Below are 27086 nucleotides of genomic sequence, written 5' to 3'. Positions count from 1 at the left end.
CTCTAGACTCGTCTCCCCTACTCACCCCAACCTTCAGATATATGACTGTCTCATCTGACCTCATACACTGCTATAAAAAGACTCAGCATGCCTGTCTGAACTACCACTCCTTTCCAATGGACTTCTCCATGATACCCAAACTAAGCAAGACATATGCACCCTCAGAAATATACTCACTTACGCAGTCTCCATCTTTTCCTCTCACTAACACACGTCTTCAAACACGAGTGGACTCATTTAACACCTTTCATGCTTCTGATGGCTCTTCTCATGGTCGTATAATGACGCACAGCTCTTTGGAGCCAGCTGCATGCATTGTTGGAACTTGCCAAGGCTCGTTAACACTGACAGTGGTAGCCTCAGAAGGACAAATGCCACATATATCAGGGTCCCCCCCAAGTCTTGAGCTCTCTTATTTAATCTTGGCATACTGCTTTCTGCTGTGGAGCATCACATGTTGCAGCTTTCAATAACTTTTCACTGCTGTTGAGCACGCAGTGGTGGCCACTTAACCATATGTTAGTGAAGATGCTTTTTAATCCTTTGTTTCCTTCTTTTGTTTCCAAAGAACAGTACTGATTTCTAGTTTCAAATAGACTTAAGATCTACAATTACTCTGAAATGCAAAGGAAACTGATATTTAGAAAAGCAATGGGCAGCACTGTAGCTGCTTCCACTGTGTTTTTTTTTTTTTATGTAAAGAAAAGTCAGTAGAAAGTCAGCAAGGGAATCATTATCACCAATTTGGAAACAAAGATCATACACAGGCTGAGAAAAGCCCTGGTAACAGTAGTATTCATAATCATAACAGCTTGAAGGATAGAACAGATAATTATCTATATTAAACATTATGGCCTCAGGTTAAGCCCTGACCTGGGTTCAGCTTTTTAAATGATGTGTGAGAAAAGTCCTGGAGGAGCCTGTAGGGCTTGGAGTCTATCCCAGCATTTTCTGTGGCTCTAAACCCCTACTCAGCCTCACTTTGTATAACATACCATGAGTTTGGTTTTACTACACACATATATAGCCCATTTTCTGCTCTTATTTTATTTCCTCACAGAGATAAAAATAAATATTACAATGGTACTACTAGATAAAAGCAATAGGAAGGAGATTCTTTGCTTACACAGTCAATTGTCTTCTGATAAATTCACTGGCAGGTGATTAAGGCAACCAAAGTGACTCTCATTCCCTCTAATAACTATTATCTTCCTAACTCCTCTGTCTGGCAGAGCTAGTGGGGATAAATCCTCTATGAAACAGGATAAATTACATATGTAAGGTGATAAGCGTGTGTGAGCTGGGGGCCTCCAGGATTATTTAGTGTGCAGCTCATTACTTAGCGTACAGCTGCTTAGCCATCTTTTCTGCCCTGGGCTTGGCGGGCGTCCCTAGCATTCCTTGTCATAGTACTGTACATACCTGAAGCTGGAGGGGGCTGAGTCCTGACGCTGCTGCAGCTGCCATTGTGGATGGAATGAACTGCACCGGGTAGTTATCACCTGTCAGAGAGGGAGAGAGAGAGACAACAATGCATACAGGTTCAGACAATGAGCCGGCCCACAGCGACCAGGCAAGTGCCAACACAGATCCTGGGCCCTCCACTACTTTGCCACAGCAATGTGGCACATTGCAACGAGCCCTCGGCTTCAAGCCCAAACATCTGCATTAACAAAAGGCTAAGCTGGTTTGACTGGAGCAGGATTACTTAGGAACGTTTCACACCATTCCCTCCTTCCTCCACCTGCACAGTACTCCTCCTGGAAAATACCATGACAACAATAACCACGACATAGTTTAACAAGTTAGGAGTTCTTTTAAGGTTTATGTGTGTTTGTGTGCGTGTGTGCGTGTGTTCTGAATAAACGTTGAATATCTCCGCTGCTATTCAGTTAGCGATTATGTAAAAGCACCAGCATGTTCTCTCAGGCAGTTCATACAGCTGTAGACTTGTCTGGCTATTGTTCAACACTACATTGTTTGTTTCTGAGTGATAGCTTTGGCAGCAGAGGGAAAGCACTTGTAGGCGAACTGGTTAGAACAAGTGTGCAGTCACAATAACAAGGTTAAAAACCCCACACATTCTCATCTCACATATCATTGTGATCAAGCAAGGAAGAATTGGTCTCCAAATAGCAGCACTATTCATTACTGTTCACTACTGTTGGCCTGCCATCAGCACGTTTGTCAGACAGGGATATTAAACGGCTGCTGTATGAGTGATATCCATGGGGGTGTATAGTACCAGACGCTTTCATACACACACTCAACCTAGTGTGTTTAGACGGACAGAACAGCCCCAGTGAGACAGGGCAGCCCAGCGTTCGTAGAGGTTGGTTTGAAGCATGTGTCTGGATGAGGGGAGGTGGGCTACACAGTGGGAGCGGGGAGGGGTAGTTGGCCTTCGCTCAGACCCCACTTCTGCCTGTCACTTCTTCTCACAAACATATGGAGCCATTAAGCCACAGACAAGGTAAATGTATATACCTTCTCTTTCACTTTGCTTTCGCCCGCTCGCCTCACTTTGCAATCTTGTACAGCACAGCACAATGTGATACAGGCCATGGAAATTCAATCCCCATTTAGTAGCAAATAAAATCACACAGCAGAAGTGGTTTCAAATAGTGCTGGGTTGGATGTGCGGGGGTGCACTGTGGTTATTTCTACACCTCTTTTTGGTATCGCTTTCTCTCTGTCTCGCTCTCTCTATGCTGTCTGTGACGTAGGATTTGGGAATAATAAATGGCTGGATGTCTTTAGATGTCATGTGAAACCTGGAGAGGGTCATGCGCTAAGTGAGCACACCACGGCCGCTGGGGGGTCTCGGGCTCCAAGGCCTGGGTCTTGGGTGCACGCACAGTCTATGTTAAGGCACCAGACTCCAGCAGAATGGGCACTGTGCCACGTTAGCGTCACTGGTGAAAGGGAATTACATTTAAAACTGTGGGTTTTTTTAACGGGCTATGGCTGGTCCCATGCCCAGAACCTGGACTCTGAATTCTAAGGGGGAGGGGAGTAGTGCAGGTGACGCCATGGTCACAACAGTCTATATTTCCCCGCTCATGTGGTGCCATGAAATACAAGTCATAGATCTGCTGAGAGCTGACAGATGCAGCTGAGACCTTTCTTAGACCAGATCAAATGATGATGAATAACCTATATGACTGCAACCCTCAAAACTTTTCACTGGCTTTTACATTTTATTGAATTACAGAAGCTGCTCACATAAACGAGGCACTTCTTTTTACATTGTTGGCATTCTGAAGTAGATCTGATGAGGCCATAGGGTAAGACAAAAATGACAAACCAAAGTAAATTTGATTTATTTGAGTTAAAAATGTGTTGAAACTGTCAACTGCCAGCAGGATGTCTATAAGGAAGACTGGCAGAGGAGCCCAAAGACTGTGGGGTCATTCTGCAGGTCCATTAGAGGCACATCAGACTGAAGGGAAATCAGGGAAGTCCAACTTGTATCTATTTGTTTAAAAGAGGAGTTGGTGTTTCTATGACTGTGCTTGTCTACCATGCAACACCAGGCCATTGAGCACAGCTAGTGGATGGGGTGATGACTTACCACCATGGTGCCAGAATGACTCTGTTGCCATGTGAGCACCACAGGGCTGGGGGTCATAAGCAGTGGTCCCTGGGAGCTGTCTCATAATGATAACATCAGATTAGTGTGCCTTAGTCTTGGAAGTGAATGCTTGGCCACTCACTTCATGGAGAAAGGACACAGTGCCATCCTGTATACCCTGCAGGTGGTGGTGATAACATTGTACTCTCTGGATATATTGTGTATATTGTGTTGGATGGGTGGAAATAATAGAGGTTTTGAAATACCTCTCCTGACTACAGGAGTCATTTTCAGAACCCCTTTGCTATTTCTCCATGAACTCATGAATTATGCAAGAACCATACACATGGCGACCCCTGACCATGATTCCATAATAGCTCCTGTTATTTGAACTAAAACATTTTCCGTGTCAAACCTATTGCAGGAAGCACACTGGTAAAAGTCTCCCCCTCAGGCACTTTGTTTAAGCTGTCATGGCTCCATAGTTCCAAAATAGCTGACTTTCTTTTTCATCCTGTGGTTTTATAGTTAATTCATTAACTGCACTACCACACCTTTTAATGTTCTGCTGCAAACCTGCTGACTTCCTAGTGTTTCTTTTTCCGTTTTCAGTCCTCTACCTTGCTCTGGTGGTATTTTACAATAGACAAGAGGACTTTCCTTTTACAAGCTGACTCATAAATCTTTTCCTCTTTGACGCCTTCTATTTGCATGTGCAGAAGCAAAAATAGGAAAACATTTTTTTTAAATGTACAATTTCAGTTTAATTTGATTGAATAAGTAATAGACACGTCTAAATATTGCTTGGCCATGGGACCAAGTAGGCGATGTGAGGTGAAAAGCTTAGACTGAGAAGCAGGGTGCAATTTAGGCCATGGATGTTTTGACAGTAGTATGTGGTGGCACATCTTTAATTTTCACAAGGATACAAGGGTGTTTGAGGTTACTGCTTTGGCAGGGCATCAGTAAACATGTTGCAACAATTTTTCAAAAAAACATTTTTTTATTTTGAAGGCTGTGGAAGGCTTCTCTTTAACTCAATTCAAAAGACAAAGGGAGAGAAAGAGGCATGCCGTTACAGGCATTGAAAAAATGAATGAGTTATACGTGCGGGAAAACCTGTTCCTTACATCAGCCATAAACTATTCACCTTTTAATTGTCTTTTAATTACTTAATTTATCTATCATAATTGTGTTAAACTGTAATAGGAGACTTGCTTTTTAGGCATATAACAATAGGAAGACTTTTCATGCAAGGTTCATCTCCTGTGTTATTGGATCTCTATCAGTGCATACTTGAAGACAATGGCAGCCAACAGACTCCTTAAAGCTACTCTCATGTTGAAGACATGTTTACATTCCTCTGCTTCTCTACCCATATCTATTGTTCCACATCGACTAGAACATTCCCAGGCCTTGGTTTCGAGTCCAAGTTCAGACAGAGCAGAGCATGCCAGTGGCCTCAAGTGTGATTCAAGCATTTGTTTGTTGCCATACATTTGTTATGCAACTTTTACAGTAATAATATAATTTGATTTACAGTGTAAGCGAAATGACATAGCAAGCAAAGAGAAAGGGGGAAGGATAAAATTAAGACTTAAGTTGCAAGCATACCTGGCTTATAAGACATTCCTGGAGGGAAGAGAAAGCCTTGCTGGGCGGCGGCTGCTGCTGCCAGAGTGCGTTGGTCGTGTGGAAAAATGGGGATCATGAGCGGAGGCATGTGACCCTGGACCTGCTGAACAGATAGGGAGCGGAGATCAGAGAGAGGCCTAAGCATAGTCATGGTACACAGAAACACAGAGCCCACTCAGGGGGGAGGCCAGATCACAGCTCTTGCTAACACGCGCTGACAGGGGGCTCTGCGGCAATGACGGCCCTCGTGTGCTCACACAATACCTGGCCAAGCTACCCCTGCTCTTAATCCAAACTATAATTTCACCTCCGGTACATCAAAGGCCCCGTGTACGCACATTGTTCCAGCATCAGTTAGAGAAAGCGACATGCAGGACAGAGAACAGAGAAGCTCAGTAGATCCGTACGGCTTCTGAAGAAAAGTTCTATACGTGTGGAAATAAGCACTCACCAACACCCTTGCTGTTGCAGTAGATGTTATCAGGATTACTGAATGTATTGCACAGGTGCAGATCAGCATGTACTGTACATGCATACACACAAACTCACTCAAGGAAAGATCAACTAACATAATCTTAGATGGTCATTCTTTAGATGATAAAAGAAAATCAAAACAATCAATAACAAAAACAATCATTTGTGTTCTGTTTTCAGCAGTGGAAAAACAGCAGGCAGTTGAAAAACTACTTGCTCTATTTGTCATTCTCTGATTGTCTGTTTCACTCACATATTAACCTTCATCATCCAGTCTGTTGCTGACTTGCCTACTGGGAATATCAACACAAACTCCCTGCATGTGTGTGTCAAGGGTGGGTGACTAGCTTATGTCTCAAAAGTGTTGTGTGGGGGTTTTGCACACATGTTGCAAGGTCCAATCTTACTGTCATTCTCTGCTTCCTGAAACTCTATGATGGGGAGCAGCCCGACTACCATGGGCCTGCGAGGGTTAATCTAGCACTGAGCCAGGCCACCTCAGGGGAACCTGCCTGGAAAATGGGTTAATAAAGGTCATCCCCCAAAATAAACACTTTACAGAATGTTTCTCCATTCATCCCTCCTTAAAATCAACTCGCAATAAAACGGGTCTGGGTGCAATTACTGCCGCTGCATTGGGGCATGAAATCAACCTGCTCTGAGCAATGACTTTCCCCCCATGTTCTGGCTGAGGTCTGCTATGATCTCCACTTCTCAGCCCATGCTGCTCCCCCTGTAGACCCTTTACCGGAGTAGTCGCACCCAGTTTCTCTCACAGCTAACACGCTAAACCTACTTAAAACTACTTTATTGATCTGTCCAGAGGTGCAGAGCTAGACTGAAAACTAAATAAATAGAACCATTTTATGTCTACTGAGCTTTTACAGAAGTGCAAGGGCAGAAAGTGCATTATAGAAGAATAGAAAAGTATGTAATTCTTCCAAAAAGTAATTCTGCAAAATGTGCTGTTGCTGAAGAAAAATAAATGGCCAAGGAGACTGCGACAAATGACCTTAAATAAAACATTTCTTTATAGGGATTTGTGTTCCAAGTTTCCAGGCTGAATGGATGAAAGATGGATCTTGGCCTTGCATGTATGGAACATATGGAAAAACACAATAATTAATGTCACAACATGAGGTAGGGCCAGTGACAGGCGGGGGGGAGACACTGGGGAACACAGCTTTTCTCTGTCTGTGTATTTGGACTATAAAACCAGATGGAGTCTGTTGCTGAATGTGCGGTAGTCACAGGGCAGAAAAGGGCTCCCTCAAGTCCACATCCCTCCAAGTGTGTTACAAGTGTGTTGCATGGGAGTTCATACATTTTCATGAATTAACTAACATGCATCAGCAGTAAATTAAAAGTTATGTCTTTTTTTTTTTTTTTTTTTGGTAAAGTTAATGACTGTCAAATATTATAGCTAAATTGATACAACAAAAGAATGTCTCACTACATTTCCAGAGGTGATGATGTTTTACTTTTAAATCGGTTTTTCAAAGTGAACAAATCATTCACAGCTCTCTGTCTCTATTTTGTCTTGGTCGGAAATTCACATAACACACTCACCTAAGTCAAAACATCTGTGCAAGACTGCTGTATATGCAAGCTTAAAGCGTACTGGTCTAATGTAAAGGATGTTCATAAACACATTTATGATCATTCTTTTCAAATCATACCAACAAAACACAACCAGGAGAACAGCTACTTCGCACAAGGTAAAATGCTACACAATGAAAACAGCATTTAAATATTTTCTATCTTTTACACTATTCCATAATTTATTTGCTTTTATTATTTATTTGAAAATACAAATGTGACAACATAAATTAATATATATGAGTTATATGAGATACGTATACTGATTATATATAGTATATAAATACTGAGAGACATCAGCAAATGGCATTAGATACTTGGACGTACTTTTCTCCAGCACTAAATGTAAATGATACCATTTCATCTGGGATATCAGCTTTTATTACTATTATTATTTTAAAATATGGAGCAGAATATACAAGATTCACTGAGGCAAGACAGGGTGCGAATGTGCGTTGAAGGGGAAATAAATGCATTGAGTTTGAATGGCTGTGATTTGCAGTAATGAGCTCCACGCATTAAAGTTTAATTTACGGCAACTAATGTCAAAGAAAGGCAAATCAAATTTTTAGGAGCTTCAAGGTGGCAACAAATAGTGGAGGTTAGTTGAGCTGTCAATTAACAGCTGCCACAGTGGCTGAGCATATTATAACATTTTAACAAGTGATTTTTTTTATTTCACTGTTAAATTAAAGTAGAAGAAAAAAATAACTATATTTTAAAAAACATAGAGAAAGAAATTGTGTACACATGTGTGGCTTCCACTCTCCCTCTGAAGCTACACCCCCCCCTTTAAGAGTTACCCTCAAGTTCATCTATGTATGGGCTGAGTGCCCAGGATATTTCTATTGCCAAGATGATCTTGAAGAGTTGGAGAATGAAGTGGAGCAGATGTGAGCGGGGCACTTGGGCAGCGTCCTCCCTTCTCCTCGTAAATACAGCGGCATTGTTGTGCTGGCACTGCTCTTCTTTTGTCTTAGCACTGCTAAGTACTGGATAATGTCATTTCACACCATCTGCCCCCAGGCTTCATTAAAGATACATGAATGGGCTATCTTATGAGGAACAGGTGCTATTGTTTGTCCCTCAAGACCCAGCACTAAGGATCTGACTCGGAATACTTGAAGAGGAGCATCTGTAGTGATCAGTCAGACAGACTTGGCTGAGGCCCCCGTCTCTGCCAGCAAGCACTCCAACAGAGGTTTCTGGGGGAACTCAGCCGCCTTGCAACATGTATCATCAATTCAGATGACCTGATGAAGTCTGTATCAGGCCAGCACGCAATCTGTTTCCCTCTCAAGGAGACGCTGCTATTTGATAAATAGAACCGGCTTGCAGTTCTACTGTGAGTAGGATATTATATGGATACCATATTATGGAAGAGCTAATTAGGTTTTATTCTTTGCTTTTTTTAAGGAGGAAAAATTACAGAACAATGTATTTATTTATTTATTTATTATTTTTCCAATATTTAGTTCAGTCACAACAGTTGACAACTTTATTTTTGCCAAACTCTCTTTTAGTTTTGCATCAGTGTTTTATTTAGAGAAGCTATATTCATTATTTTATAAATGATCCTTCATTTCAGCAAATAAAACTTAAACAGTCTAAACTAACCAAGTTTAACAATAAAGCACTTACAGTAGCCCAACTGACTGTACAGTGGTTTTCAACTGCAGTCCATCCTGGGGTCAGACTGCAGAGGACGAGTCAGACGGCTCAGACAGACTCTCAGCTCTGATGTGTAAATACACAAGGTGTAAAAGACGGGGTAGACTTGAAAGAGCTCCCTTTATTTCTCCTAGCACTTACAACACATGCAATATGCACACACACACACACACACACACACACACACACACACACACACATACTCATACACGCTCTCAAATTCAGTTTTAATACTGCATTAACCCATGAATGATGTACTTTTGCTACTACATTTATCTTTTATTATTCCTATAAAGCTTACTTGTGGTGAAATACAGATAGCACTTAACATATTTTAGATTAAAGATGCAGTTTTATAGTTATTTATTAACAAGCTGTGTGATTAAGAAAAACTTCATACAGACAAAAAATATTTTCTACAGACCTGCATTAAGCTCCTTTATCTATACATTATTCGTTCTAATGAAAAGCACGAGTGGTTTTGTTTTTATTGACGTGTAAGCATTCACCTACAACAGACATGCAAGCAGCTCCAAAACACTGAGCGCAAATGGAGATGTACAGCGCATTACAGCACTCACTTGGGCCCCTGTCAACACCCATGTTCTTCACTGTCTGTTATAGCCTCTACAAAGCACCCAGGAGGCCTAAAAACCCCTGCCGGCTTTCCTTCTGAACCCCCTCACACTGATCCACACGCACAAGTTTGCTACTCGCTATGGAGCACAATGCGCTATGTGAAGGAAATCGGTAGAGTTTCTGTTTTTTACTGCCAGAATCAGTCAGTATTACCAAGATTAAAAGACAAAAGGGGCAAAACCAGACAAACATCTACCTCATTCTCACAGTGTTTCATGGTTATTAGCTTGAAAGGACCTGTGAGATTCTGGGTCTAATATCCTGATTAATTGCTACTTGACACCTTTTAACACACCTCTCACTCATATGTTTATCTTGTATATAATTCTGCATTCATTTGTCTTGTAAGAGTAGAACCCCTTCACATGTTTTTTTAAAATACTGACAACAGGTCGACCGCAAGTAGCCTAAAAATTCCAAGAAGCTCAAGGTGATGATGTTCTTAATTCTGTAAAATCATTTAGATTATAATAGGCGCTTTTCCCATTAGCAAAAGATCACAATCACCAGTAATCATTTTGAGGAGGGCTCACGTTTCACTGACATCTCATTTACTTCCACACTTTAGTAGCTGTCAGATCCGCAGCTCTCACTAACCTTCTCTTTCACATTTTCTATAGGAGGGGTTCTGTAATTTCACTCATGGAGGATAGACTCCAGCTGTTGCTGTAAGACCTGATAGTTCACACTTCATTCCCCCCCTGCTCTCCACTGAGCTACACACCAAACTCCTGCGAGTAGAAATCACCTTTTGTGATCCATTTAAAGGGAAAGTGATCTTGAGGAAGCTGGCAAGTCTGGCTACATCCCAACAGCAGCACACACAGTAAAACTGACACTAGACAGCAGGATATGTTTTAACACCCGCCACTGTGTACACAGCCCGCTGGGTGTACACTGTACTGGAGCCTAACCAGGAGGAAAATCACTCACTAGAAGCACTTCTGGGCTGCTGAATCCTCCTGTGTTGCTTCAGGATTTTTTCCCCCATGAAACAATCAAGGATTTTTAAGCACATATTACTCCCTTACTACGGGTCACTTGTCATTTGGTTATAGTACTACTGTACAGTGAACAGTTACGTGGCAGACATACACATTGATCGAACAGAGATGTGATGGTGTTTGGATTTGTCTGCAGCTAATGGTAATCAGACAAATAGATCAATAGATTTGAACCAGACTTTGATGCTCCAGATTTCTGCCTTTGAATGAAGGTCTTCATATTACCACCCACTAGACTGAAGCACATTATTCCTGCTTGTCTGAAAATGGGCGCACTGGAATGGGGAGGGCAAATACACTGGAGAGGTTCAGGTCACTAACAAAGGGCCCTTGTCCTGGTCAAGTCTGACCTTTCTCCTCACTACCTTCCTGCATCTGAAAATCCTTGTACAGAACCCATTCCTGAAAAAGTAAAAGACAGACCTCTAAAGCCAAAGATCAACAGTGTACAAGCACTAGCTTGAAACTACTCCCATATTTTCACTGAATTGTTGGGGTACAGCTCGAAGTCTGACAGTAGGCCCTGTTTGCTCAGGTTTGAGTGTAACACTGCACATCAGTCATGACTGTGTGTGCTACACTAAGTGCTGTTCAGGATAAAGTGCAGCAAATCCAGACACTGAGTGAGGTCAGCCCATCCAGAGGGAATAACCAATAGATGACTTCTTGTTCCGCTAATTCCTTACACAGTAAAACAAGCCTTCTTGGAAAACAGCCATCCCAATATGTCTATATTAAGTCGATGGGAGCTTGAAAGCAGGGTAGTCCAACCCTCAGACTTGCCTAACACAACCCACCCCAAATCCCTCCACTCCAGTCCTCCTCCATCTCATCGTTCCTCCTAACTTCCTTGGAATTGTGGATAAAACTGCAGGCTACTGTTTCCTTAAGTACACTGCCTGGCATTTACAGGATTTCTGCACAGTACTTAGTAGTAGCTGTAGTATTAAATGTCTGAAGTAAAATGTAGGAAGAGCAAAACCTTGACCTTAAGTATGACTCAAAATGGTAAACTAGGCAGACAGAAATAAAATAAACATAAATATAAGTGCATATGCAGAATATTAAAACATGCATTGATATAAAAAACAAAAATGCATTTCTAGACATGAAATGTGATCTGTGTATATTTAGTACAATTGTGTACATAAAGCAAATTGTGCTAATTCTTTAAATGAAATGTATCCATCTAAAACATTTTTTTATGGAGAAGTCAGCCCTTAAGGTATGTTCTTCTTGTTTAAAACTATTTAATTGGTGTATTTTTAAGTTTTCATGCAATAGCTCTGTATTACATCACATTGTCTGTTTGATTCTGAACACACTAAAAGCAAACATTTAGATATTAGATCTAGTTAAAATATGCATTCCTACATGCTGACACAATGTATGTCATCAGTTGTGTGCACACAGCAACACAATCCTGCAGTACACTCTTAAAGCTTCAGATTATTTTAAACAGCAAATTCAGTGTTGTATTCCCAAATAATATTAGTTCTTTTTTTTTTTGGAGGGTGGGGAAATACATGGAAGTAAGAATGAATATTTTTTTCAGGGTCTGGCCATAAAATGAGGGTTCACATTAAACTGGCTAAATCCATGGGGACTCCCTCAAACAGCATGTGTAATGACGGGAAAGAAGAGAACAGACATAAACAAACCCACAAGTGAGTTTGGGGCCGGCATCATTATACTGCATATACATCCTCGCTGTATGGAAATCGGAATAAGTGAAATGCCTCTGACCCTCATTGCAGGGGGGTGAGTGATGTTCTAAAGAATATTGGACACGGGCTAGTCAGATAGCCAGCTACAGCTTTGTGATGTGAACAGGGTAGGGGGAGTGGGAAACAGAGGGGTTTAAGTATGTGAGGCTTATGAAATAATGTGTCTGTAAAGGTTTGAAATATCTTCAACACTTTGGACCAAGCAGGGATACATATATGCTCTGTTTGTTCACTGTTTGTGTTTTGTATTATATAAAATCATTCTAAAAAATATATATAAATTCCCTCTGAACTTGGCATTGCCTGTGCATGTAATGCATATGCATGTAATCTATGGTTGAATTATTATAAAATTTGAGGGAAAAACCTTTAATAAGAAAAAATATTCTGTCTGACTGTGAAAGAGAATACCACCCCTAATTTGTGTGATGGTATTGTCCACACTATGGCTGGGTTTCCCCCTCTGTACTGTCCTCCAATCATAGACTGAGGCTCTGTCCTCACTATTACCTCCCAGCTGCTGGGGCCACAGAAAACAACAGAGCCCATTCTGTTGTTCAGCCGAGAGCAGGACTGTCAGGAGGGGCAACAGACACAAGTGCGTTGAGACTTTGAAACATACTCAAATATCATCTCCTAATGACGGGCAGGAAAAAACATTTTTGTAAAGATCAAACAGGATAAGAAATTAGATGAAGATTTAATTATATTTAAGAATTAGCAATGAAATCAAGTAAATATTGAAAAGAAAAAAATCGGTACTTTGGCAAAGTGGATGAAAAAACAAAAATAAAATTCTACAATTCTATTTATATGAAAAATTGTGGAGGACAAAATAACTCATTCATTGTGTTCTGTCAGGGAATGCTTGGACTATCCCCCGCCCCCAAAAACAAAAAGCTCCTTTTTTGCGTTGGCTATGGGCTGAATGCTTTGCTTTGCCACCCTAGCCCTAAGAAAACACGCGCCCCTTTCTCCCTGCCGGCTGCCCGTACACAGTAGAGCCTATTAATGCAGCTCCTTCTCCCTGTGAGTGTGCCCACTGCTGAGGATGATGGCCACGCAAAGCCAATGCAAAGACAAAACAGTTTGCACAACATTAGCAAAGAAAACACAGTCCATGCAGTGAGGGAGAGGAAACTAAATCAACATCACACTGGAGGATGTGTTCTCCCTCAACTGATATTTTCCTTATGAGGGTTTGGGGTACAATGGATGTTAAGTGTAGGCGCTCTGCCTTCATCGAGGGAAGGTTCGTGGAGCTCTAAACAGGTGCGTTATAGTGATATTAAAACAGAACATAAAAGTACTACATTCATCCTATGTGTATGTAAAGAATAGATGTTCAGTTATCAGGATTATTTAGCACCATGATTCATTTAAAAGGCTAATTTGCATTCCCATTTGCCCTGTAATCTTCTGTCTTGTGTCGATTATTCTTGTCACATGTGAAAACTGATAGAAGGCTGGAAGTTTGTGTCATAAATTAACCCATCCCATGGCTGCTTGACAAACCCCTCAGGTGACTAATTTTTAGTAGACCCTCAGGTGTGATTTCACACATTACAGCCGTTCATGTGGCACATCTCAGATGGAGCCTCTTAATTATCGCTGCTTAAACTGCTGAGGTGTCTGAATACAAAGGCCAAATACACAAAAGCATGGCTTTATTGTGTAATTTACATCAATAATGGATCTATGTTTGTCTACATTCCTGCCTCATTGGCAAAGACACAGTACAAGCAAGCATATGTTTCATTTGACTGCGTCTAACGAGACTCAATAAAGCCAGTGATCAGTTGTTACACTTACAACAAAGGAGACTGGATATACCCATGTTTTATTTTTAAATCCAGTTTTCCACTCATCTTTTTACTTTACAGCAAATCAGCATTTGTAGCCCAGCCTGTGTACCATTACTTAAAGCTTCACAATTAAGTGTTAAATAAATAGATGGTGCATTTCATCCAGAAAAAAGGAGGCAGAATCACTCCATAATGGGACTAAACCCACAGACCCCAGACCATTCAAACATAATCTACTGTTTATATTCCTAACACAAGAATTTGTTTTAACAGACAAATGGCATTATATACCAACTGTTCATCCACTTAACTTCATTTGCAAACCACTACTTCCATTGCTGAGGTTGTATCTATTACACCTTTTTTGCGCATCATTAAGTTTTAACGGGGCCACGATGGCTTTATTGTTTAAATTTCCCATGACTTTGTTTAACGTCAGCATTTCTTCTGCTTCCTGACAAGAAGTCACATTTCATAAGTAATTAAATTGATCCCTCCCTCCCCACCAATAGAGTCCACTAAATGGAATTATTTGTATCCAAGTGTCAATATATTAAATCACAGAGGCTAATGAGTCGGGTCACTGCTTTCTTTTATCTTCAGTCTTGCATGTGCACATCTTCATCAGCTAACAGTCTCCTTAAATGGAGGATGAACATGCTGGACAGAGCCTCCCTGGGCGAGAGCCAAGCCCGTCTGACTAGGCTGTTAATGCCCCCACATAATCCTACTAGCAGGCTAAAACAGAGCTTTTCAACACAAGGAAAAGCTCTGACGGCACAGCATCTGCATAGACACGCTTGTGCACACAGTAAACACACACACACACACACACACACACACACACACACACACACACACACACACACACACACACTTACAGACACATGATCATTTCCCTGCTCTATTATTCTCTTATTATCATGCTAACAGTTCCAATCTAGCTGTGCTAATTGGGGGACTTACACATTCTCTTTAACAATGTCTATTTTTGTGGCTTTTTTTGCCAGTGCATTAATAAGAGTCTCACACTGAGAAAATCATTTGTGCCGGGAAAACAACAAAAGCAACTGAGAATACACAAATTAGCGCTATTATCTTTGTTGAATTACCATACAGCCCTGTGTTTATTTAAACTCATCTGATTGATTTAAAATATTTACCATAATGTTGTAGTTTTGGAGTCTTTGCTTGCTAAATTGGTAACCAAACAAAATCAGTGCATTAAATTACTGTATTGGAATGGATAACATGCATATTCTTTTTAATAATAATAAAGAAACATGTGCAAACCAGTACTACAAAAATCCAATTTATCATATAGACCAAACACCATTTTCACAGAAATTTTTGTTCATGCTGGCAGATCTGGTTAGATAATGATTTGTGTGTGCAGCACTAGACAAAAGTGTATTACTTAAGCTGTAGTAAAAAGCTCTGTATAGAAATTGTAATGCAGTCCATACTGCAAAGCATAATGGTAGAAGCATCAAGCCGTGTGGCGACTGTGAGGATGGAGGAAACAGTTAATACAGTCTGATAGAGGCCAATTATCAGCCTCTCAGTGACAAAGACCTTAGATTGACGTGAGGATATATGTTGCAACAGGACCGTGACCCACGCATACAGCTGAATCACACTGCAACGGCATCACAAAATATTAGATATGGTATGACTAAAGCAGCCGCTAGATGTTATTGAAAATGTGTGGAATGACTTGATGATAGCTGCTGATCAAGCTAGATGCATGACAGGTGTCTCACATCTAGCTTGACCAATCTTGAACACATCTGCACATAAAATCTAGATTTGTCAAGCTAATAAAATTGTTTCCTGGGAACTTAAAGTTTTGCCAAAATTATTTTTAAAATGTGCATAACTTGGTAAACAATGGCATTGTTACCACTGCCATAATTAAAACTGTGTGAGTGTGCAAGACTCCATGCCACTGAATACAGAAGACATTTTTACAGAGCTTCCCCTAGTTCTTTAGTTTTTTCCTCTTCTAAAAATATAATAACTGAAAGTAAAAAGCAGCATGTAAGATAATTTTGTCTGTATTAAAACAATAGTATAAGAAGAATCTCAACACTTGTGCATAATTTAGTCTAAAACTGTGTAAATAGTAACGCAAGCTACGTGGTTTAATAACCTACCTTACAATGTAATGTTTTTGTCTACCTTATACATTGTGAGCAGCTAATTGCTACTATAATTGAATTTCATCTTTTAATCTTGGGACCTTTAGCATTTAACCATCGTCGGCATGTCCCCTACTGTTTCTTTACACCATTAAAGACACATGTGAGAAAGCCTTTAGGACTTTGAAGTTTGCAGTGGACAACAAAAATACTGCCCTTTTCTCTTTTAATCTTTGACTTCTCTTTTTAAATGGAAGAGATACACACATTCTGTAGGTGTGTTTGTGTATCTTTGTGGACACAAGGTTAAAGGTAGGATGCAGAGGCACAGATAGTGTGTGTGTGTGTGTGTGTACAGACAGTGAGGTTAGAATTGTATATAGCGAGAACAACAGGTCAAAGGGAGATAAACAAACCAGAACAGATCACTAAAGGCTTCAAAAACACGTGAAAATATATAAAAAAATATAAAATAAAAAAAAAAAAAATATTAATATGGTAGACAATGGCCCCCCATAGGGGTAAGTTTAATCTTCCAGATCTCTGATCTCACAGTGTACTCAGGGTTGGCACATCAATGCCACAGCCAATGACAATGTCATGATAGTCTGATGCTTTCATTGGATACAAAATTTAAATTAAATATTTTGGATTAACAGTGTCCCTGTGTTTCATCTGGGGAGCTCTGCTTTCTCCAGCCTGTTTGTGAAGATAAAGTTCACCCTGACCTTTCCACCAATATTTATTCTCTTGATGTGTGTATCAATGCGTGGGTTTCTGTGTGCCTGTGTACTGTACACGATCACCTCTGTGCATGTGTATGGCTATCTGCGTGCCTGCGTGTGAGAGTCAAACCAGTTTGTATCTTAACAGACCCACCCTTGAGGAATACGTGAACTGGGGTCATTACCATGTGAGAGGTGAAGGAATCATTGCTTGTGGCATGGCTATAGACAGTACTGTCACTTGAGTTTCATAGAGCACCACATCTCATGAGAGCATTTAGTTTTTATTTTATTTTGTACCCAAGACTTTGATAGACTATTCTGCCGTTACCACTCTAATGCATCTCACTTCTTAGCAACATGCGCCTTGAACTCATGTACAGTTCTGTAACTAGGAAAATTCATATGAAAGAACATGCCAGCCAACAGAATCACCAGTCTGATGATCAACGTGATGCTGTTTAGCTGCTCATCTGCTGCGACTGCTCATCCATTAGGAGCAAGAGAAAGTGGGTGTGATTATAAAACAGAAAACCATGAAGAGGAGACTCAAATAATGCTCAGTGTGCCTGAGTGATGCTGAGCCTGAAACAAATAAGAAAAACATAACAGTGTCCTCATTATTTCTTTTTCTTGTAATCTCCCAGCGCCTTCACACAGACTCAGAGAGATAAGTAACTTGTGGGGAGAAGAAAAAAACAACAGTTCCCTGCTAACATATATATGTTAAATTGTCACGTGTGTTGGTGGTGTTTCAAATTTTCAACTAAATCAACTCAAGAGTTAATCTTATCCTGGGATTGAATTAGTGCCAAGACGATTTCAACGACAAGGATGGACTGAAGGAATACAAACAAGCTGAGGGGAAAACACACAAAGCCTTGAGCTTTAACTTTTGATAAGCCCCTAACACTGCAATCAAAACATCTGCTATCTTAAAACAAGTGACATTGTAATCCCGAAGGACAAAGACTAAATCTCTCCCTATCTTGTAGGAATGAAGAGAAAGTATAAAAAAGAGGGATGGCTATTCAAAAGGGAAACTTGATCTTGAACTGCATGCTGCCTTGCTCCAAACCTCACTAACTAAACCTCTATAACTACACACTTATGATGGATTCCCTTCAGTCCACATGCAAAAGCACCTTGAAAGCACACACATAGCGTGCCAACAGCAGTCTTCAGTTGCAGTCCCCATGGTTTTATTGTTTGGACAGTTTACAATGTCCACTGATGTGATTAGTTACATCATCAATATGAGACCTTAGCGAGAGGCTTTCTCTTGGTTTTCTCCCTGAAGCCAAAACAGAAGGACTTTGATGGTCAGTAGGGTCTCCAATAAAGTTTAGTGCTCTCCATGCTAATAGCAGAGTAACTCAATCCCCCAACACTGCTTACCACTTTGCTAAAAGTCTGTGACATACAGACTGCAAGCTTGTTTACAGAACTAATTAAGTCAAAGCTGTTATATATTAAAATGGCCAGGGCATTTTAAGAGGCAGCAGTAATGAAAACAGAGTTGCAAAAAATGCTTCACTAACTTGCCCCTGACTCTTTTATCTACTCTCCTTGCAACTCCAACTGGAGAGGAGTGGCCATCACCACACTGGATATTTGGAGGAACAAGGGTAGGGAGGGAGAGAACATCTCCTGCTTTAAAGGACTTGCTCATGGATAAACAATGTTGCACACGATCAAACTAATGTCAAGTATTGAGAGTGATCCCTGTTTATTCTTAGGTGGTGTTCTGTCTGCAAAGTGCAGCCAGCAGAGGCTGATGGGCAGTGGAACAGATGGTGAACTGAACATGGGACTCTTTTGTTTAATTGTGGATGTGGATTTTTTTTCTCCTTCTTTTTTTTTTATCTGGGAAGATCTGTGGCACATTTGGTCAAGGGAGAAGCTGGCTAACTGGGCTCTGCAAGAAAGGACTTTACTTATAACTCTGTTCAAGTGTTTGAAATTGATATTTAGAAGTACGTTCCCATACACACTCGACCCCCCACCCTCTCTCAAAACTATGCATCAAGGGGAATTTTCAGGTATCATTTGCCTTTAACTTTGTGATGAAAGCAAGGGCCTCTAAAAGTAAGATGCATTAGGGCTGTGCCCTTATGCTCAATGAGCATAAGTAAAGGGCCCTCCATGATATGAGTATTACTAGCCCCTCAGTAGTGTATAAGGTACTTCATTTTAGAGTGTTTTCTAGACAGTGTTGTGCTCTGTGCTTCTCTTAGTGGAGTGTAATATGGAATTCTTTTTCCAATAAACTGTCCACTGTTGAAGTGAAAGGTCCAGGCTTGTGGCTTCACAAGAACATGTTGACAGTATGGCCTTTCTCTTGCAAAGAGCTCTTGAAAAATACATTTTGATGTCCTGGCAGTAAGTCTGGTTGTTGTGCTAACTGCTGTTTGAAACCAGAAGCTTGTGTATCATAAGTAACTGTGTTATGTAAGGGTATGATGTCTCAAATAATGCCCATAAGGATAAACTGCTCTTAAGAATCCAATAATATCTCCTGTGAGGAGTGCTTAAAGGTGCTGGAGGAACAATTGTAAGTTATTTTTTGAAAAGAGAAGGGGAAAAAAAAGAGGACAGGATGGGGAGTTGTCAGTAAGAAGAACAAGCAGAGGAGGAGGAGGTGAATGGAGAAAGATGTGCCTGACACCAAGCACACCCAGAAGGATAACGTTAGCTTCACACAGGCAGCCAGGCTCACAGCCTTGACCACTGCCAGCGACCAACCCTGGATTACCCTGTACTGTCTGACCATGCCTGGGTGGTCTTTCACAGGACCACTCTGTGCTGCAACACATAAAGTACACAAACACACTTGTACTTTTTTTTTTTTTTTTTATCTAGAGCAACACATAAATATATACCAGAGGGGAAAAGGAACAGCAAGAAAATAAATAAATACACAATACCAGCCACACAGCATATTGACAATGTAAGTTTTCAGTAGTTCTCAGGCTGTGTGAAAGCATGCCACGTTGCCCGTCTGGGAGTGACTTGTTTCAGAGGCATTTACCAGCGTCTTTCATGTCCCCCACCTCTAGGCTCTTCTCCATCAACAGGACTCATTAACTGTTGTTACACCCCCCCACCCCCACCCCTTTTTTTTGTTCATTAAGATGTGCTAATTATTCTCCTCCATATTTTAAAGCCCTCCCGATTACCAACAGGCAATTAACATTTGATGAGAGTGATGAATGTTAGTGTGACACAAAAATTAAAGATAAAAAGACAAGAAATATAAAAAACAGAAAAAGATGAGAAGGAGAAGCTAACAGAAGTTAGCAATGATATTTACTTTAATGTCTAATTTTTATTGATCCGTGCCATTGAATCTAGGCATTTGGCTCATGGTGACACCAATTACAATGAAGACGGAGAAATGTTGTAGTAATCAGCATAGAAGAAGTGAGAGGTATAAGCTGCTGAGTGTTGCAGGGCCAACAGAAACACATTCACTGACCTGGATCTGTTGCTGGAGGAGGTTGATTTTGTGCTGCTGCTGCAGAAGCTGCTGCTGTTGTCTTGCAATCTGGTTGGAAACACAAATAAAGTTGGGAAAATAAATATCTCCTGGTTAAACTGACACAGAAAAAGTTGATCTCTTTTAGACAGCATTACAAATGAACTGTGCTGCAACTGCAAGCACAATACCAGAGATACTGCTCCTAAATGCTATCCAGGCCAGTTACAGTGTTTCAGAATATGTTAAAAGATAGAGGTTACAATATAAATAATATAGGGAAGAAAGTAACCAAATATTTATATCCAAATGGCTAAAAAATCTGACAAAAATAAACTTTCAATTTTCTAAATGAACATGAAACAAATTGGGCTGAACTATACAGTCAAAATTGGTCGTAAAGGAATAAATGATTTACGCACAGACGACTGTGGTTATGATGGAGATAACTGGTGCAAGCAGTGTACGGATGACGGAGGTCCCTGCCGCCCATGAGTGACGAGCAGGCACACCGCAATCCTTCTCGTTCCAGCAGTCCCCCTTTCTACATGCCCACTTCATTGAGCATGACAACCTAGTTTTAAGTGTCATTTAATTTTCATTTTTAAATATAATTACAAAGTGTTCACTGTAAGATATCGGCCGTCTGCAAATGTGTCAAGATTAATTTGTGCTGGCTTCCTCACGAGTGTCAACAGTTAATTACTGTGTTGTATCTTGATGGCTTGATGACATTCTAGCTCTCAGCGGGCTCCCTCGCTCTACCTCTCTCCCCATCTCTCTCTCCCTCTCGCTTGCTCTCTCTCTCTCTCTCTAATTTTATTAATATTCTTCCATTTTAAAATAAGATCAAATAATAAAATATCTTATACCACTGTTCATTTGTGCTGCAATGTCTACAAAGCCCACAGAGTCGAGTATTTGCAAATGAACATCATTGATTGGAAAAGAAATCAATACTGTTAATGTATTATTAGTGTACTATGACCAAATGCATCACTTCAAGGTATATGGTCTATCTCTTCATTTACCACATGAAGGTCTGAGAGTGTGCTGAGAAAACTCTGAGTGAACTCCTTGCTGATAATTGACTCATAGCCATTAGGGTGGCTGGTGATAATAAAAGTGTCGCCCGTGTGGATAGTTTGTGTCCTTATTTCTTCCCAGACATTAACACACTTCATGGCCTCTGCTAATTTGCTGATTTGTACAATATGGCTCATTGGCCTGATTCGCGCTGCAAATCTAATGCCAGGCTTGTTCTAATAGGAGTCGATTTATAAGATATAGAGGACTTCCATGTTTAATATAACGTTTAATTCACACATTCCCTCGCATTTGTTAGTACAAGTCATAATAACATTTTTCCTACCACACAGCATAAATGTGGGCAAGAGAGCATGACAGAAATATCGGAGGTAATATAGAATGTAACATCTCTTAAATTTAATATTATTCCAAATTCCTATCGAGGACAAAGATTTTATTGGCATATTTCAGGCATGAAATTTGATATGAAATAGAGTCAAGTGACAATTTGTTACAAATGTATTTAATGAGGTTTATTATAGAGAGGAAAGGGGAAATAGAGTAAACAAGATTAAAGAAGGAAGGGGAATGAATGCTTTAAATAGGAAGGAAGGAAAAAAAACAAACAAACAAGAAAAAAGAAAGAAATGTGTGGCAAATATGGAACATGGTGAGGGATAAAAAGGCGATTATCTGGGGTACAAAAAGAAACAAATAGAGATACTGTGAAAGTGAAAAAAGAAAACAGTGAGCTGTTACCTGCTCCTGCTGCTGACGAGCTAACTCCATTTGTTGCCTCTGTTTCTCCATCTGCGAAGCGGCGAGCTTCTTCTGTTCATCGTGGGCAGCCAGAAGCTGCTCTCGCAGGCTGATTAGCTGGGTGATCATTGTGGAGAGCTGGTGTTCCTTTTCTGCCAGGCTCTCTGGAGTACCTAGTGATGGCAAAGAGAGAGGGGGAGAGAGAGCCATGTCAAGAGTGGAGAGGATAAACACAAGGTGGAGAGCCTGAGTCATAAACACAGATACAGGTATGTGTTATGCATACCTGAAATTAAAAAAAAAGGACACAAAAGGTTTCCAGGGTGTGGGCTTTTGAGAGAACACCTGCAGAAGGCCTTGGTCATTGTAAACTGCTGAATATAGAAAAGTGACCATGCTGCACACACCGATCATCATATTGTGCTATAGTACTGTACATAATATATCATACAAAGAGAACCACACGGGCAGCAAACCAACTGCAGTGAATTCAGAAAGTGTTAAGGTCACACACAGCCTGGAGTTGTCTATTTAACTGTAGCTGGTGTTCACAGCTTTCATTGGAAGAAAGGGAAGGAATTGTTCCCGGCACATAGACAAAGAGCTGCGGGGAGCTGTCAAACTGAGGTGGAAGCTTATGTCAGACTACCAGGGGTGAATATAAAGAAAAGTGTTGAAAGTCAGTGTTTGCACCAGCCTCAAAACTACACAAGTTTTTCATTATATGGCCAGTCCAGCAACACATTAGAGTAGGAACTCTGAAAGGATTGTTTTCAAAAATAACTAGAAAATCATCATTAAAGGGAGATTTGTATCATTAAGATCAACACTGAATACACTTTTTATTTTATCATATGTGTAGACACTGAATGCAACGACAGACCAATAGGCTTACTTCTCTCTCTACAGTCACATGTCCGCACTGTGTGTGATAGAGAGAGCGGCTCCGCTGCACTGCTCTCTCCCTCCGCCTAATCAATGCTAAGTGATCCTACCATTGACTTACACCGCCAACATAATTGCCAGTGAGAGGCTAGACAGTAACTCACTCTCCTTCCACTGCACTCCTGTGTGACAAGCTGATCTTGGAGAACATACAAAAAAAGAGATGGGAAAACCGACGGAAGAGACAGAGAGAGACAGGATGAGAGACAGGATAAAAGCATAGAGCTCCAGATAACAGTACAGTGAAGTCTGGCCTGGGGCCAGCAGGAGCTGAATTCTTTCCTGGGTGTCTTCCTCTCGTCTCTGGCCACATCTGTCTTGAGTTTCTCCGAGAGCTCCCAGGGGCCCTCTCCACTCAAACTATTTTAATTTGACTAAACACCTGATTTATTTTATCTCTCCGATGAGGAAAGCCGTTTGTCTTAATAGGGCTTGTCAACCTCCAGAACCCATTGAGGGCAATTTACTGGCAGGCTTGTCTGAACCTCGGTTCGCCTTGCTCTGCCTCCGCTGCCTGCTGCAATGGAAGAGAGCTGCAATTCTCCATTTATCCTCCTAACGAAAAAAAAAGCCCCTAAAAGCAGCTATTCATTGGGCCTGCGTGCAGTTTCTAAGGCCTGAATTGACTTCTTATTCACCCGACTACACTTGTTGTGAATGGCTTATCTGTAAAATTGATACAATCAGCACCAATTTTATTAACCTTTGGCTGTGTCCATGAAGGAGCTGCCTTTTACAGGTCACCAGTAAGATACATCAGTCGTTGTCACAATAAATCACCGCTATCAATACTGTAGTGGGAAGGGGGGAGGAACTAAAGAAAGTAATAAAGGAAGGCAGACAGAGAGAAAGGGAGACAGAAAGAAAAGATAAAAAGAAAGAATAATCCAGATGAACATAATGACCATCAGGCCTCAGGGCCGGCATAGATGACCTTGAGTTGGGAACCAAACATCTGGACTCAATGACGCCCGCTCAGTCTAATTACACATTTCTGCTGATCACTCAGTAGTTCAGGAGTGTCAACACTGTAAAAAAACTTACAAAAAAACAGTGCTGAGGGTCCAATGATGGGCTAGCATGAGTGTGGAGAGCTCAGTCCTGCCCGGACACCAAAAGAATACTAACAGAGGGCTCATTGTTTTGATGTTGAGCGGAATTGTGGGGAGTCCAAACTGCCCTCTGTACTGCAATTTGGGCCTTCCCTCTTTGCTAATGTTAATCTTAATTATTGAACTCTTTGTTCAGTCTTTTTTTGTCTATTTTTAACACAATCAATGCAGAAATATCAACAAGAATTCCACAACTATTCAGATTAGCGCTGAATGTTGAAGACTAAAATAGAACTTTTGGCATCTAAAAAACTAAATATGAAACCATGTAGGAAGAATTTCACATTAGACAGTACATAACTTTGTATAAAATCAGGCACATATGTTTTTTGTTGAGTGGTTAGTGTTAAAATCTCTTTCTTCCTGCTTTAAATTATGGATCAGCTTTAAAATGCAGATAAAACTTTTATTGGGTGGTGCAGAAGAGGAGAGTTGTGGTCTTGTGTCTGACCAGCCTGCTGACAAAAGAGGCTGTTTCCTGCATATTGCATGGCTTTTAACAGCGGTGGGGCCTGGGTCTGCCCGTTAACATGTCTCCTCACATTGCGCTTCCGATGGCAGACAGACAGCCCAGAGATGCCTTGGCGCTACATAAACCCCAGCAGTCGGCCCAGACCTAACATGTTGTGACATCCTCCTGTTAGACGACTGAAGCTCAGTAGGACAATACCAGCCTGACACAGGAAGAGGATCCCAGGAGTGAGCGGTCAAGCTGTGCTGGCACTTTTCTTGTTTTTTTCTCGGGCCACCGTGTTAACTTCTGAGATGCTAGATTGACACATAGGAGGATGCGACGGTAAAGCTGTGTTGTTCAGTTTCAGCCCATTCAGCATTCACCTTTTGAGATTCCTGCCTCTTTTAAACGTCACAAAGTAGGGCAGAAAACATCAACGGGTGACTAAATAAATGATAAGAGGAAAACAAGCAGAGCCATGGTTGCTTGGGGAGGGATGGGGGTATTTGAGCCTTGGGGTCTTTGGATAAAAGGCACTTTGTAGGGGTGCGATTTGTTCTGTCCAATACCCACATCTCCCTCTCTCTTGGCTCCCTCCTCTCTGCTCTAATCAAGCAGTCTCTAATTTGGGTTCCAAGTCCAGTACCGGGGAAAAAGAAGGAGGCTTGTTACTTTGAAGAGTCCCGAGTGAATAACACAGATAAAAGATTCAGGCACAAAAAAAAGAAGAAAAGCGAGGGAGGGAGAGGGTGAAAAGGGGGAAAATCACAAGGCACCCTATTCTCTTCCCTTCCTTTGGTTACGACAGCTGAGCCATTATGACCAGATCTGAATTGAGTTTTTTAGCGCCAGAAGACTGGAATTTCTTTGTCTCTCTATCAGTCAGCTATTATGGATGCTTCCATATGCTGCAAGCCCATCCTAAGTAAATTAAAACTTGTCTAAATGCTACGATTGTACCAAGCTGTATCCACACACAGGCTGCACATAGCTTGAATACCTTGCGTGCTGAGGCTCTCTCTCTGCTCTCCTCTAAAGTGCGTGTGAATGTAGACACAAGTGTGTACAGATGTGTGTTGCGTGCTGCTCCAATCGATAAAAGGTACATGCCTCTGAGTAAATGCACGCGTGTGTGAACTCTGCGGTCATCTGACCCTTTGTCCAATCTTTCTGTGGAAAACACAAAGAGCCAATTGAGTAGAAGCTAATGGCATCTATTGGTACCTTCTTTAGTGTTCAAAATAGGATTTTTCTGCTCACAGACCTTTCTTCAAAACCATAAAACTGCTTCAACAAAAGCATGAAAGCATTTTTCCTTTACTAAACTAGCAGAAAACCAAGCTAGAATATCAAGTTAGTTAGTTGTATGATATCCCTTTGCTTTTAACTACTATATACACTTGTTCAGCAATGCTACAAGGCCGTATGTGTTTCCAGTAATATGGTGTTAACGCGTCTCCATGCCCTACAACCAAGACAATATGATCAACAGCTGTTTTACCTGGCTTGCTGCCTCTGCCATGATATAAAAGCTGTTAATCTTGCCAATAAAACACCATTAACAAGCATGAGCAATGACTCACAAGCACATGTCATCCACTGGCAGCAATGACTCTCCGTCCCTAAGCTTTCCTATATGGCATAAATATATAGGCTAGTTCACACTGCCCATCATCTTCTTCAAAATGTCAGATCCTCTTTTAAAACCACTTAAATCTTTGTGCTTGGAAGTTTTAACAGCTTTTTACTTTTTGTGAATGCTAATGCTAGTCTGGTATTATAAGCTTCTTACAGTATATCTATATGTCCATCTGCATATTATGTGTGTGCACATTTATTTGAGTATTGATGTGAGTGTTTTTAGACACTTTTACAGAATCAAAATCCTTTAAATGGCCCAGCAGACGATTTTGTTTAATAGAAATATTTTGATTGGCATATGGAGAGGTTATTAATGAAAGCACACTTCATCTACGGTGGTTTTGCTGTTCACGCTGAACACTGATGGAGACTAATATTTTGATGATAGAGGGAGCTTCTCTCTTCAGTATAATTATGCAAATGTAAAAGCTCCAGCACTTCACTGTCTATCCATGACACTGGACAAGGTACTTCATCAAAGCCAAGATAGAGGCTCGACCTGAACATATTACTCCACAGGAAACGCCTGTGACCCAGAAATTCAGACTGAAGAAAAAAAAAACCCAAAACTTTACTTCTTTTCCCCAAAAGTCTTTCAGTACTTGAATGCATCATTCTTTGAACCTATAATACAGAGCGACAAACCTGATCCTGGCACCTGTAATTGCAGTGTA

General features: G+C 40.9%; 1 protein-coding gene across 9 annotated transcripts in view; it reads right to left on the bottom strand.

Annotated features, from left to right (window-relative positions):
• Positions 1–27086, bottom strand: part of sox6 (SRY-box transcription factor 6) — a 136741-nt gene that overhangs the window by 34104 nt on the left and 75551 nt on the right. For 8 of the 9 annotated variants that reach the window (XM_051379514.1, XM_051379520.1, XM_051379512.1 and 5 more), the window contains 4 exons: positions 22261–22433; positions 20473–20541; positions 5189–5312; positions 1423–1502 (listed from right to left, as the gene is read on the bottom strand). In XM_051379514.1, coding sequence (XP_051235474.1) covers positions 1423–1502; positions 5189–5312; positions 20473–20541; positions 22261–22433 — 446 coding nt within the window. The remainder of the gene's footprint in view (positions 1–1422; positions 1503–5188; positions 5313–20472; positions 20542–22260; positions 22434–27086) is intronic. The other variant, XM_051379515.1, reaches the window with a different exon arrangement.

This window comes from Dicentrarchus labrax, unplaced genomic scaffold (genome assembly GCF_905237075.1).
Source record: "Dicentrarchus labrax unplaced genomic scaffold, dlabrax2021, whole genome shotgun sequence".
NCBI classification, from domain to species: Eukaryota; Metazoa; Chordata; class Actinopteri; family Moronidae; genus Dicentrarchus; species Dicentrarchus labrax.
The sequence above is the reverse complement of the archived record's forward strand: the minus strand, read 5'-3'. Positions and strand labels throughout refer to the sequence as shown.